Here is a 14535-nt window from a genome sequence, read left to right on the forward strand (position 1 = left end):
ATCAGGGGTTCTTATAGTCAGGGGTTCTTACAATCAGGGGTTCTTACAATCAGGGGTCTTACAATCAGGGGTTCTTACAATCAGGGGTTCTTACAGTCAGGTGTTCTTCCAATCATGAGTCTCAGTAAAGTCAGGAGTTCTTACAATCAGGGGTCTTAGTCAGGGGTTCTTACAATCGGGAGCTCTTACAATTAGGGGAGGGGTCTTAAAATCAGGGGTTCTTAATCAGGGGTTCTTATATTCAGGGGTTCTTAGAATCAGGGGTTTTTACATTCAAGGGTTCCTACTATCAGGGGTTCTTACAAACAGGGGTTCTTACAATCAGGGGTTCTTACAATCAGGGGTTCTTACAATCAGGGGTTCTTACAATCAGAGGTCTTACAGTCAGTGGTTCTTACAAACAGAGGTCCTTACAATCAGGGGTTCTTACAAACGGGTTCTTACAATCAGGGGTTCTTACAATCAGGGGTCTTACAATCAGGGGTTCTTACAATCAGGGGTTCTTATAGTCAGGGGTTCTTACAATCAGGGGTTCTTACAATCAGGGGTCTTACAATCAGGGGTTCTTACAATCAGGGGTTCTTACAGTCAGGTGTTCTTACAATCATGGGTTCTTAGTATCAGGGGTTCTTACAATCAGTGGTCTTACAATCAGGGGTTCTTACAATAAGGGGTCTTCCAGTCAGGGGGTCTTGCAATCAGGGGTCTTAGAACCAGGGGTTCTTGCCATCAGGGGTTCTTACAACCAGGGATTCTTACAATCAGGGGTCTTACAGTCAGGGGCTCTTATAATCAGGGGTTTTTTCAATCAGGGGTTCTTGAAATGACGGGTTCTTACAATCAGGGGTCTTACAATCAGGGTTCTTACAATCAGGGGTTCTTACAGGCAGGGGTCTTACAATCAGGGGTTCTTACAATCAGGGGTTCTTACAATCAAGGGTTCTTACAGTCAGGGGTTCTTACAATCATGGGTTCTTAGTATCAGTGGTTCTTACAATCAGGGGTTCTTACAATGAGGGGTCTTACAATCAGGGGTTCTTACAATGAGGGGTCTTCCAGTCAGGGTGTCTTGCAATCAGGGGTCTTACAACTAGGGGTTCTTGCCATCAGGGGTTCTTACAACCAGGGGTTCTTACAATCAGGGGTCTTAAAATCAGGGGTCTTACAGTCAGGGGTTCTTACAATCAGTGGTTCTTACAATCGGGGGTCTTACAATCAGGGGTTCTTACAATCAGGGGTTCTTACAGCCAGGGGTCTTACAATCAGGGGTTCTTACAATCAGGGGTTCTTACAGTCAGGGGTTCTTACAATTAGGGGTCTTACAACCAGGGATCTCACAGTCAGGGGTTCTTACAATCAGGGGTCTTACAGTCAGGGGTTCTTACAATCAGGGTTCTTACAATCAGGGGTCTTACAGTCAGGGGTTCTTACAATCAGGGGTTCTTACAATCAGGGGTCTTACGGTCAGGGGTTCTTATAATCAGGGGTCTTACAATCAGGGGTCTTACAACCAGGGGTTCTTACAACCAGGGGTTCTTACAATCAGGGGTTCTTACAATCAGGGGTCTTACAGTCAGGGTTTCTTACAATCAGGGGTCTTACAACCAGGGGTTCTTTCAATCAGGGGTTCTTATAATCAGGGGCTCTTACAATCAGGGATCTCACAGTCAGGTGTTCTTACAATCAGAGGTCTTACAGTCAGGGGTTCTTATAATCAGGGGCTCTTACAATCAGGGATCTCACAGTCAGGGGTTCTTACAATCAGGGGTCTTACAGTCAGGGGTTCTTACAATCAGGGTTCTTACAATAAGGGGTCTTACAGTCAGGGGTTCTTACAATCAGGGGTTCTGACAATCAGGGGTTCTTACAATCAGGGGTCTTACAGTCAGGGGTTCTTAGAATCAGGGGTCTTACAATCAGGGGTCTTACAACTAGGGGTTCTTAGAATCAGGGGTTCTTACAACCAGGGGTTCTTACAATCAGGGGTCTTACAATCAGAGGTCTTACAACCAGGGGATCTTAAAATCAGGGGTTCTTACAATCAGGGGTCTTACAGTCAGGGGTTCTTAGAATCAGGGGTCTTACAATCAGGGGTCTTACAACCAGGGGTTCTTAGAATCAGGGGTTCTTACAACCAGGGGTTCTTACAATCAGGGGTCTTACAATCAGGGGTCTTACAACCAGGGGATCTTAAAATCAGGGGTTCTTACAATCAGGGGGCTTACATTCAGGGGTTCTTACAATAAGGGGTTCTTACAATTAGGGGTTCTTACAATCAGGGGTTCTTACAATTAGGGGTTCTTACAATCAGGGGTTCTTACAGTCAGGGGTTCTTACAATCGGGGGCTTTAGTCAGAGGTTCTTACAATCAGGGGTCTTACATTCAGGGGTTCTTACACTCAGGGGTTCTTACAATCAGGGGTTCTTACAATCAGGGGTTCTTACAGTCAGGGGTTCTTACAATCAGGGGTTCTTAAAATCAGGGGTCTTATAGTCAGGGGTTCTTACAATTAGGGGTTCTTAAAATCAGGGGTTCTTACTATCAGGGGTTTTTACAATCAGAGGTTCCTACAATCAGGGGTTCTTACAATCAGGGGTTCTTACAGTCAGGGGCTCTTACAATCAGGGGTTCTTAAAATCAGGGTCTTATAGTCAGGGGTTCTTACAATTAGGGGCTCTTAAAATCAGGGGTTCTTACTATCAGGGGTTTTTACAATCAGGGGTTCTTACAATCAGGGGTTCTTAAAATCAGGGGTCTTACAGTCAGGGGTTCTTACAATTAGGGGTTCTTAAAATCAGGGGTTCTTACTATCAATGGTTCTTAAAATCAGGGGTTCTTACAATCAGGGGTCTTACAGTCAGGGGTTCTTACAATCAGGGGTCTTACAGTCAGGGGTTCTTATAATCAGGGGTTTTTACAATCAGGGGTTCTTAAAATGAGGGGTTCTTACAATCAGGGGTTCTTACAATCAGGGGTCTGTTAATCAGGGGTTCATATCAGTGTGTTTTATATGGAGAGATGTGCCCAGATGTTGATATTGATCGTTGCTCCTTACGTTCAGGGGTTTATATCAATGTGTCTTACACGAACGGGCTGTGTCTAGATGTTGACATTGATCGTTGGTCCTAACGTTCAGGGGTTTATATCAGTGTGTCTTACACGTGGGGACTGTGCCCAGATGTTGATAATGATTGTTTCTCCTTACGTTCAGGGGTTTATATCAGTGTGTCTTACACGTGGGGGCTGTGCCCAGATGTTGATATTGTTCTTTGTTACTTACATCCATGGGTTTTAATCAATGTGTCTTACATGATTGGCTGTAGGCAGATGTTGCTACTTATCTTAGTATCTTACGGTTAGGGGTCTGTGTTGATCGTAACTCTTTACATACAGTGCGTATTCTTTGCCCAGATGTTGATATTGATTAATTGAACTTAAAATGTCACATCCATGTTAAACGTGTGTCCAGTTGTTTATTGCGATGGTAAAATGTTATATCTGTGGGTCTGCGCGCAGATGTTGATATCGATCGTCGATCGTGAAGGTCAGAACCGTACTTGACATCCAAAGGTTTTATATTTGTACCTCTATATTGTCGCTATGTAACGATGATGATTTACATAAGGGGGTTTTGAATAAAATGTCATGGTGGTTTAATATAAGGGTCTGTTCCCAGCTATTGATAATGATCCAGGAATCGAATGTTATTTAACTCTAGCAAATGTAAGGAGCTTACATACCTTGAAAGACAATCATGAATTGTACCCTCCTGTATTCGAGATCCCTAGTTGTACCACATATGTGAGCATTGTAGGTGTCACCTTCCAGAGTGGCTGTAGGTTCAATACACATGTTAAATGCCTCTGTGTCCTTAGATTTCTACGCAAAGAGGGGTATAAGCACGTAGAAATAGACTTTCTCTTCGATTCCTTAGTACTTCCCAACTTCACGTATGCCCATATGGAGCATCAGACTCCGACCTCACCCCAGTACAATGCTTTTTTAGATCGCTATTGGAAAAGGAAGTTAATTACAAGAAATGACAATTTACGACCAATGTTACAGAAGCAGTAGTATTTTTAAAAAGGTTTCTAAGACCGCCAATCACCCCTGTTGCGTTTTATTCCGTTTGTAAAGGCCTGCAGCTACAATTTACGGACGCGGCCTGGCACCCGAACAAGCATCAAAATTAAACGTTTTAAAAATACATTCGTTAGTCTTTTAATTTTTAGACATAAGTTAGATGACAATTTTTAACCGTAATCAGGTGGTAAATTTAACTTTGTGGAATTATTAACCTTTCAACTCCTTTAACTCAATTTGCGTGTAACATAGAGTCCTAAAGTGCTTACGTCACGTTTCCATAGCACCGGAATTCTGTGGTCTAAACAAACCAATATGGCGTCCCTAGCGTGACACATTGTCGTTGACCTCGAACACTTCAAGAGCTATAATAGCGCATTTTATCCTCCAATAATAGAAATAAGATAAAGAGAATCAAGATAACCTTTGGCCTTACTATTGAAGAGTATAATAAGCGGACAAAAGCACCTGGTGAGCAATAATTCGAGTTAAAACGCCACGGAGACGAAGTTTGCGATGGGCCAGTGTTTTCATCCAGATTGCAATCACACATCTGAAAGCCACTGCTGCCGATTCTTTTCGTTTCCAGACCAGAAAAAACATAAAACACTCTATGATAAGTGGATATCATTTGTAAGGTGAGTATTTTTCGAAAAATATATATTTCGATGCTGTACCATCGATTAGAAATAGCTGTTTTTTTTTTTATCTCAAACTGATTCACGATTAGCTGTTTCTCTTTCTTGTCTTATTTCTTTTCTCGCGGCTTTGCCTTTCCTTGTCTTCAGTCTTGATCTAAGATTATTTAGTTACTAAAAAACTATATGATAGTTGTGAGTATCAAAGCTTTTACACTAACTAGTATTAAGTAACAAGCTCAGAGAAATACTCGCTTCGCATTCACGTCTTAGACTACAAGGTTAAGCATGTGACCAACTAAACTTTGGGTTTTTTAAGCGCAAGTATAGTAACTGCTTCTGTCTTTTTCTGTTATAGGAGAGGAGATAGAAAGCCCAGCAAACATTCGCGACTTTGCAGTTGTCACTTTAAAGATGGGCGAAAAGAAAATATGCCAACCATCAGTGACAGAAACAGGCACAAGCTGTTTGATAGTTTGGACTTGCTGCCAGGTACAGGACCAACACCTCCAAGTACACCTACCCCCAAGAAAAAACGGAAAGTGTCTGCCGAGCCCACGAAATTACCAACTGTAGCATCTGTGCTTGAAGAGATTAAAGAGAACTCTGAACCATGTTCCACTGAATGCTCACAAGAGGAAAAGACAAGTTCCAAAGAAGCTCTGCTGTCAATAGAGCTTGATATGACTTCAACAGAACTTGCTAAAATCAATAGCTCGATGTCGCATCCACGTAGAGCGTGCAAATGCAAGACTTAAGAGTTTTCGCATCCTTGGCTTCATCCCAGCATTTTTGAGGTGCCATGCTGACAAGCTATGCCAACTGTGCTCAGCTCTTGTTAATTTGCAGTATCCATTGATCAAGGATGGCTGCGAAGACTTTGAATTTGACTGAATAGAACTTTTTTTCAACTAAATTATAGTACAATGAGTTTTTAATATTATTTTTGTATTACTAGAAGCCCTACTGTAACAGATCAAATGGTATTGACATAGCTTTGGTCAAAAATATGATGTGGTCAGTTTTACATTTTTCTGATATTCATCTCCTTTATGTTCATTAATACAAACTACTATGTGTTCTGTGAAAATAGATTATAATGAAAACCAGTGACATTCTTAAATTGTCATTTCAACTAAATCCAGGTCAGGGGCATGTGACCAGTATGGAATTCTTTCGTCCAGTAGTTCCAAGTGTGAAAGTCGTGCTGGCTTAAAGGTTTTACTTTTGTGTCTGTGAAGCTGGGAGCCTGAGTCCAGGTGTATAAAACTAAAGCCACACTTCAATTAGCTTAAGGGATGGTGAGAGGTAGTCAGAAAAAATAACCTGTGCTGCATGGATTTTGTTTTGGCTCTCACCCCTTCCCTTTGCATTGCTATGCAAGCCTACTTAAGTGTGGCATAAGTTTTATGTACCTGGGCCCTGTTGAGTAACCAGGATAAGTGTTACCAGCTACCAGTAGCCATTGGTTGCAAAAAAAAAATTGTTTAAGCTTGCTTTCAGGAAGAATGTAATTTATTATTAAGTTACTATGCTAAATGGAAAAATGTGGGTTCTTTAGCTTGTGTCTCTATCTGAGTGTAGAATATGTAATGTTATATTAAGAAATTAATGTATGAAATTTAAAAAAATACCTTTTAACATTAGCTACTGCCTATTTACATTAGCTCCCACTCCCCCCCCCCCCCCCCCACTCTGATTATGTCCAGCATCTGTGCACCACTTTTCAAAGTTCTCCCTCGGTAATCTTTGGGAATAGTTGATGAAAGTAAAAATCACTCAAGATAGTAATATTGTGCTCCCAAGATTCATCTCGTTCAATCTTGATAACTACACTATCCTTTGTGGTCCATACAACAAAGTAGCAGAATTTGCGCTTTGTCAGGAACATCTGGCCTTGACACTGATGCCAGTAAACATGTGTGGTAGACAGCGTATAATTCCCTTCCTTCTCCTCCAAGTAAAAGTCTTTGTGCCCACAAGCTTCCTTGATTGTCGCATTTCGATGTGTGTAGGGGCACTTACACTCAATCACCGAGTCGTCTCCCACAAGTCCATCAGGGGAAGCACCCAGAACTCCCGACTCGTGTAGCCAAAGGCCGGTCTGTACAGGTGTAAAGTTTGTGATGTTGGTGAAGGATTTCAGGGCCTCAGTCTCATTGTCCTGTCCCCATGCAATTGCTTTAACTCCACTCAAGTTGTATTCCCCAAGTAGTCGCTTGATAAGAGACGGTGTAACTCTTTTTGCCTGGAGGACGGAGCCAAAATTACTGGCAGTCAGGCGGCCTCTACGAGCTTGGTGCCATGCAGGGCTGTTTCGCTGGCCAGCCGTGAGGGTGCTCACAACATTTATGGTTCTCTCCTCTACTTTGGCATTCTCAATCAAGTACTCTAATTGTTTTTCCTTCGTAGATGCCATAAGGAAACCTTCTGAGTAAATGATATCCTCAATCGTCTTGATCGGGAGAGGGGTAGCAGGTTGTGGTTCGGGACTCAAGATCCAGCAGGTCCCTGTAAATTTGCCATAGCGCTTTAGTTCGCTGTACAGCCACATCCGATCTTCTCGGCTAGGATCGCGCGCCAAAGGGCTGTAATCCTTCTTCTTCGGTGGCGCTGGAAACATCTGGCTTGCAGACTGTACGCTTTCTGCCTTTCGCTTTCGTTTCCATTGGCATTCCAGGTCCGTCCTGCTAAGGTTATGGATGCCATAAATAAATATGGCTGCCGCGTGACTGCACTTGAACTCGCCGCGAGGACACTCGCATTCTGTGTTTTTTATTTCAAGGTTTTCATCGAGATAAATCTGATAAAAAGATAATTCGAAACAGACACGTAAGTTGCAATATATGATTCCGCAATATAAACATTAAATTGGAGGTGAAATCGGGGTTGGGAGTTCTTCGAATTGAACATACGTGTTGTGATCCCAAATTGGCAACTTACTGTGACTTTGTAGTCCTTATTTTTCATGCTTGCTTGGACTTCACCTTTGATGACTCCCCTGGAATAAATAAAGCTTTGGACATGGTCGGATTTGAAGTGGTTTTCTCCGCGATCAAGCGATTTCCGCTCTCCAGAAAAGAAAGAAACGAGTGAGCATATCGATAAAGACGCCATGTTTGAAGTATGAGTTTAAACTGTTTAGACCAGAAAAAAATGCTGTCATGGCAACGTGACGTCACACTTTAGGACTCTATTAGGAATGTATTTTTATGTTTTGAATCAATAAAGACCATTATTATCATTTATCATTATTAAGCGCGCTTATTTAATTTATGGGCTTCTAGGGTGGGCGCTTAATCGAGGCTGGGCGCTTATGGTAACTCATTCACCTTGAGGTCATACCGCTGACAAAAGCCAAGATCCCCCTGGGCTCGAGATTGAACTATCCCGCGCCGGAAAAGGTCCTTGAGGTTAACAGTAAGAGAATAGAGCCTTTGTCTTAAAACGAATCAGCCGCAATGTCATTCAAATTTTTACTTTGCCATCAAAGTCGTAACTTTACATCTTCGATTTACCGGCTTCGTGTACACCTTCAGCCTTATCTTTTTCTCCCTTCGATGGTTTTTTTTTTTATAGCGTGTGCCAACTTGATGTGACAGCTTAGACATAGCTATGGCTTAGAGAGGAAACGAGACTTCCGCCTACAGCCACAATGGTACGAGTGTGTCGAGAATGGCAATCATTCTAGAAGTTGCTTAACGGGAATGTAGTGGAATACATCGCGTAAACAATCCATTTCTGTTACGTGATGACACATATACGCTTTTGAAATGATACCGGTTACTACGTTGTGTACAAGGGAAGAGTCGAGAGCCGGGTAAGTACGTGACTAAATTCAGCTGAATTTTATAAGTTCACAATTCAACTTATGTTACAAGTAAGGTAGTGCCACGTAGTCTTCTTACAGTATCATACGTGCCAAGCAAAGGTTTTTATTACCCTCCAATAGCCAAAGGGGTTTTGAGCGGAACTACGCGAAACAATTCCATGTTTGAATAAATTTGGCCCCAGCGTTCCATTATTCAATAACTATTTACAATCAAGCTTGTTTACTGGAGGTTTGAGATGGATCAAATCGAACGCAGCTCCTATAAGGATTTGGGGAATTTTTATTTATAAAGTTCCCTGTGAAATCTGTGTCACTACGTTCCGAAAGTAAAGAAGACCCATGATCTGACCTTGAACTGAGTTCGCTTGCAAACGAGGATACGTTCTTAATTTACTTTGATTGGAGTCTGGCCCAGTTAAAACGCCGAATTTTTCTAGGACACGGAGAAGCTAATCAACTACTTTAACCAAGTACATCAAAAGATCGATTTTTAACTGTGTCATGTTGGTTCGTTCCGAAGATTACCTTTTTCTTGGATTAAAAATTAAAACTAATTTTAGTAAGTAACTGGCGTGACCAAGCAACTATCACTATGCATTGTTTGCGGTATTATTTGTCTCCACATTTCTTATTCAATAAAAAATTTAAAAAGAAAGCTCCTCACTGGTTCAAGGCCTTTTCTTGTTATTTCCATAATATTAGGTAAATCTTAGTCACTAGGGCTTGTCTTGTCCCTGTGAAAAGGTTATTCACTTGAAAAACGAGTGTAAGGGTGGTCCCTTATTTGTTTTCAAGGTGGGAATTAAGTGCAGTGATCTACGTATGCTGTTCGACGGTGAAACCAAAAGTTGACCTTTTCATTTGCCAAATATTGTTTATGAATTATTGTAATTCATTGTAAGGTCCAAACAATTGATGCAAGTTCAGAATCTCAACCACTGAACTTTATCATTTGGCTAGAGCCATTTGAAAGAAAAATTACCAGATGAAGTAAAAGGAAAGAAACAGAGAAATGTAGTGCCACATTAGCCATGATGCGTGGAGGCTATGATTTTGATGGATTTTCATTCATTTATCTCATGCATTATGAAGAATTGAAACAGCTCAGAAGGCAGATATGTTTCTGTACTTTCCATTTCGTATTTATTTGCTCAGGAGAAAAGGCACAGAAATTTTAGCAATCTGTAGTAATTTAACCATATTGCATAACCAAGTTATAAAGGAAAAGAGCTTGAATATTAGGCTTGTGGGAGAGGATTTTCAATTTAACACACCAGCCTAGGAGAGTTAGAAGATGACTTGGCTTAGCAAAAAATTTACTACTTTCAAAAACCAGGTGATTGCCAAGTCAATTAGGTAGTGGAATTATCGCAACCTTGGAAATATGTTAAGAGTTCATTTATAAATTTTGAAATAGGAAGAACATTGTTTATCCTGAGATCACTCTCTCCGCAGATGGGAAACATTGAAATCAAGGTTAAAATTCAGGACAGGAGTATTTATGCACCCACTATCAACAGCTATTTTTTTATAAAACGCAAGTAAAGCAAAGAGAATTATCTTCTTGAAATAGTTTCCACTTGATTAAAGGTCAGGGTGATATTTAAAAAATTATACAGCACTCAATGGTTCCTTCTCACTCTCATACAGATTTTTTCCTTATTTAGTGGTACCAGTGACTTGGCTAACATATTTGTTCTTTTGCAGAAATTCGGACAATTCCCCTGGAGCTTTATTCCAAAGGTTAGTATGGTTGTCCCTCATTTTGTATCTATAGTTCAACTTGCTTATAATACTAAGTCTCAGCGTTTATTGGAATTAAATTTGCTGCAAATCTAAAGCTATCACTTGTAGAGGATCCATATACCTTGAATGGCCCCAAATTAAATGCTTTCTTTTTAGCTTGTTTAGGATACTGCTCTTAGACTTGCTGAGGATACTGGTCTTTGACTCACTGAGGATACTGGTCTTTGACTCGCTGAGGATACTGGTCTTTGACTCGCTGAGGATACTGGTCTTTGACTCGCTGAGGATACTGGTCTTTGACTCGCTGAGGATACTGGTCTTTGACTCGCTGAGGATACTGGTCTTTGACTCGCTGAGGATACTGGGCTTTGACTCGCTGAGGATACTGGTCTTTGACTCGCTGAGGATACTGGACTTTGACTCGCTGAGGATACTGGGCTTTGACTTGCTGAGGATACTGGTCTTCGACTCGCTGAGGATACTGGGCTTTGACTCGCGGAGGATACTGGTCTTTGACTCGCTGAGGATACTGGACTTTGACTCGCTAAGGATACTGGACTTTGACTTGCTGAGGATACTGGACTTTTTAAATCTGGCTCATTGAGAAGAAGTCTGGTTGACTCGCTGAGAATAATTCTGGTTGGCTCGCTGAGAACAAGTCTGGTTGGCTCACTGAGAATAAGTCTGGTTGGCTCGCTGGGAATAAGTCTGGTTGACTCGCTGAGAACAAGTCTGGTTGGCTCACTGAGAATAATTCTGGTTGGCTCGCTGGGAATAAGTCTGGTTGGCTCGCTGGGAATAGGTCTGGTTGGCTCGCTGAGAATAATTCTGGTTGGCTCGCTGAGAATAAGTCTGGTTGGCTTACTGAGAATAAGTCTGGTTGGCTCGCTCAGAATAATTCTGGTTGGCTCGCTGAGGATAAGTCTAGTTGGCTTGCTGAGAACGAGTCTGGTTGACTCACTGAGATGTTTGGTATTGCTATAATAAAAAACTATTTCAGCCAAAATTTCTGAAATAGGGTTAGTCGTAGTGGAAGTATGTCTTTCTGTCATTAGAAAGACATACTCCCACTTGTTTTTTCCTCTTTTTTTCCCCAGTACAACTGTCTAATGTCAAGTGATGGATCTTTACATTGTAACAATGAAGCTGTGAATGAATAGAGGTGGTAGGTGCGAATGATTTAAATCCTATTGTGGAATTATAAAGTAACATGCCCCACCTTTCCTCCCTCCCCCCCCCCCCCAAAAGAAAATAAATAACCAGAATACTAAACGCCAAGTTGTCAGCCCTTTCTCTTACAAGTTAGTGGATTTCTGGCATTTAGTCTAGTTCATAACTTCCTCTTCTTTTTCTTTAATTCCCTTCCTTGCCATGGTTACAATCACTGCCATTTCTGGGTTTACCTTATTTATCATTTTGGCCTAGAGTTTCTTCTTGTCTCTTGGAAGTCAAATCATCCATCTAGAAGGCCTTTTTTAGTTGAAGAGTGTTTCATCTTCCTATTACGCATGCCTGTCATCTTAAATTGACTTTCACTCAAAATTCACACCTAACTCTTTGTATTTGTTTCTCTTCCACAGTTGATGACAGGGATGGAAATTCACAGAAATGCAAACCATTGATATTTATCATGTGTTAAATAAATCTTGAATATTAATAAAAGTCATCGAAATATACTGGCTGACTTATCCAAATACTCCTTTCCTGAATTTTAACCTTGATTTCAATGTTTCCCATCTGCGGAGAGAGTGATCTCAGGATAAACAATGTTCTTCCTATTTCAAAATTTATAAATGAACTCTTAACATATTTCCAAGGTTGTGATAATTCCACTATCTAATTGACTTGGCAGTCACCTGGTTTTTGAAAGTAGTAAATTTTTTGCTAAGCCAAGTCATCTTCTAACTCTCCTAGGCTGGTGTGTTAAATTGAAAATCCTCTCCCACAAGCCTAATATTCAAGCTCTTTTCCTTTATAACTTGGTTATGCAATATGGTTAAATTACTAAATTCTCATCTTTTGCCAATTTTGGCTAAGTGCCTGCAACCAGGAAGCACTGTGTATACAGACGACTGGGGAGCGTATCGCAATCTACAAAGACACTTGCCAAATCGAGTCGCCTGTCATCGAGTTGCAGTTCACTTGGAAAATTTTGTGTATCCCGCAACTGGTATCCATACACAAGAAGCCGAGTCGGCGTGGGTCAACTTGAAAATGCCTCTTAAAGCACGGCGTGGAATATCCCGCGATGACCTCCAGGCCTACCTCGATGATAGAGTGTGGAGACAGTGGCGAGGTCTTGACGACATAATTGCAAATTTCTTGCCTGTGGTAGCCTCACAATACACCAACTATACAGAATAGTAGGCTTCTTTTTGCAGTTTTATGAATTATGGATAAAGTACTCCAATAAAGATTCATTTGTTTTCTTCAGAGAATATTCAATGTTTCTTTTATTGCTTCCTTTCAACTCTAATCCGGAACGACGGAATGTGACTCCAAATCCTAAAACACAGAACGGATATCAGGGTATGTCGCAAGAAGTTTGTACAAAGAGACTCAAGCGCTTGGCTCATTCGTCCCCCAGATGAGAACGCGCGTGACTAAAATGAAGAGTTGTTGCTGTTGTTTTTTTTCTTTTAATGATTCTTACGAATAATTATGAACACTATACACGAAAGATAGTTGCTTGTAAACCTCTTTAGTTACCTTTCGTTATGCTAAATTTGCCACGAGTTTTATTCGCGGCATAAGAAGTCACACAGCACGTGAAAACTAACTTGACCTACCACATTACAATAAACAATTGTAACATACGTTTCCTGGTCACGTCTGCATTGATTTAATGAAAAGCATATGCTTGTAAGTGTGAGAACATCACAGGAACGTTTTCAAGCTTCTCAAAATAGAACGACACTCAGCCCCAGCTACAAACTTAGACTAATATGGTGGTGTTTTGCGCACCTGGTCGCGAAGAAATTCTTGAAATTCTTCTTTACTGCTTTCCTCTGCTAACTTCCTTTTGCCACGAGAAATTTCCACACGCATGACCCCATGCAACCTCTCTTCACCTAGTGCTACTCAAGGTCTAAAACTTATTTGTGGATGAAGAAAAGCTTGTATCGAAGGACTCGTGCTAGTCTAAGTTTGTAACTGGGGCTGAACGTCTTTATAAGCCTGAAAACGTTCTTGTGATGTTCTCACACTTACAACAACATGTGTTTCGTTAAATCAATGCAGACATGACCAGGAAACGTAGGTAAAGTTAGTTTTCACATGCCGTGAGAATTTTTATTCTGCGTATACCACTAACGGAAAATTTAGCATAACAAAAGGTAACTAAAAAGATATTTTGTTCATAATTACTCGTAACAATCAGTAAACTAGGAAGGTGTCATAATATAGCGCTTGAGTGAATCGTAACTACTAAATGAAGGAATGACCTAAAACCACCTACAACCACCTACAACCATCTAAAACCACCTACAAACACCTTGAGAATACAATTGTGTGACAATTTGTGACAATTTAAATGCACACCAGAAATGTTGTCGCATGTCTCGCATGTCATGACCAGGGAAAAACACCAAGAGAATCTTTTACACGTAGCTACTAAAACAAGGAATGACCTACAATGACCTACAGTGAGCTACTGTAAGATCCCTGCAATGAAGTAAATGAAGATATTAAAAAAAGACAGAAAAAAAAAACAAAACAGGAGACGTGTGCATTAACGCAACGTGGTTGATAGCAGAATTTCTAGCTTGGAGATAAATTTACTGTGTATTATAATGAGACATGTCTAATGACGATAATGATGAAAAAAGTACGAAAAACCTTCGGCTTAAGATGTCTTTAAGGGTCTTATATAACAAGCCTCCTATAATTTTACACTATCATGAGGCTATCAGTCGTATTTGGCCTGTCAACATCTTTTACTAATTGATGTTTTCATATCAAAACCATTAATAAGGTCACGTACCACAGCGCCGCGAGACTATGAGACGTATTTGGCCTGCCAACACCTTTAACTCATTTTTAGAGAGCAAAACAAAAAGGCCATCACACCATCATGGGGCTGGACAACATTTCCGGTTTACATTTAAATTGTCACAAATTGTCACACAATAGTATTCTGAAGGTGGTTGTAGGTGGTTTTAATTGGTTGTAGGTGGTGGCTGTGGGTGGTTGTAGGTGGTTTAGATGGTTTTAGGTGGTAATAGGTCATTCCTTCT

At 40.8% G+C, this 14535-nt stretch overlaps 3 protein-coding genes across 6 annotated transcripts; 2 read left to right on the forward strand and 1 right to left on the reverse strand.

Moving 5' to 3' along the window:
* Positions 1–4258: 4258 nt before the first annotated feature.
* On the forward strand, positions 4259–6282 carry LOC148733316 (uncharacterized). Its single transcript, XM_088758787.1, has 2 exons — positions 4259–4722; positions 5081–6282. Exons 1-2 carry the CDS (start codon positions 4601–4603, stop codon positions 5478–5480), a joined length of 522 nt encoding a protein of 173 aa, XP_088614913.1. The 5' UTR covers positions 4259–4600; the 3' UTR covers positions 5481–6282.
* Positions 5639–7915, reverse strand: LOC148733317 (uncharacterized). Its single transcript, XM_088758786.1, has 2 exons — positions 7666–7915; positions 5639–7525 (listed from the first exon to the last, which is right to left on the reverse strand). Exons 1-2 carry the CDS (start codon positions 7837–7839, stop codon positions 6449–6451), a joined length of 1251 nt encoding a protein of 416 aa, XP_088614912.1. The 5' UTR covers positions 7840–7915; the 3' UTR covers positions 5639–6448.
* Positions 7916–8125: 210 nt separating this feature from the next.
* Positions 8126–11988, forward strand: LOC148733318 (uncharacterized). 4 transcript variants are annotated; one of them, XR_016000848.1, is made up of 4 exons: positions 8126–8542; positions 10262–10297; positions 11398–11469; positions 11881–11988. XR_016000848.1 is itself a non-coding variant. In XM_088759168.1 (4 exons), exons 1-3 carry the CDS (start codon positions 8496–8498, stop codon positions 10902–10904), a joined length of 531 nt encoding a protein of 176 aa, XP_088615294.1. In that variant the 5' UTR covers positions 8126–8495; the 3' UTR covers positions 10905–11469; positions 11881–11988. The 4 variants fall into 4 exon arrangements, 2 of the variants coding, with proteins under 2 accessions (XP_088615294.1, XP_088615293.1); XR_016000847.1 differs by having other exon boundaries at positions 11398–11465; XM_088759168.1 differs by having other exon boundaries at positions 10457–11469.
* The last annotated feature ends 2547 nt before the right edge of the window (positions 11989–14535 follow it).

Source organism: Stylophora pistillata, chromosome 4, assembly GCF_964205215.1.
Source record: "Stylophora pistillata chromosome 4, jaStyPist1.2, whole genome shotgun sequence".
NCBI lineage: Eukaryota > Metazoa > Cnidaria > Anthozoa > Scleractinia > Pocilloporidae > Stylophora > Stylophora pistillata.

Excerpts from the sequence above, each read along its gene's own strand:
- LOC148733316 (XM_088758787.1), top strand. The coding sequence starts at position 4,601 with ATGGGCCAGTGTTTTCATCCAGATTGCAATCACACATCTGAAAGCCAC. Across the intron at positions 4,723-5,080 it reads AAGTGGATATCATTTGTAAG|GAGAGGAGATAGAAAGCCCA; the intron begins GTGAGTATTTTT and ends TTTCTGTTATAG.
- LOC148733317 (XM_088758786.1), bottom strand. The coding sequence starts at position 7,839 with ATGGCGTCTTTATCGATATGCTCACTCGTTTCTTTCTTTTCTGGAGAG. Across the intron at positions 7,526-7,665 it reads ATAAGGACTACAAAGTCACA|ATTTATCTCGATGAAAACCT; the intron begins GTAAGTTGCCAA and ends TCTTTTTATCAG.
- LOC148733318 (XM_088759168.1), top strand. The coding sequence starts at position 8,496 with ATGATACCGGTTACTACGTTGTGTACAAGGGAAGAGTCGAGAGCCGG. Across the intron at positions 8,543-10,261 it reads AGGGAAGAGTCGAGAGCCGG|AAATTCGGACAATTCCCCTG; the intron begins GTAAGTACGTGA and ends GTTCTTTTGCAG. Across the intron at positions 10,298-10,456 it reads CCTGGAGCTTTATTCCAAAG|CTTGTTTAGGATACTGCTCT; the intron begins GTTAGTATGGTT and ends CTTTCTTTTTAG.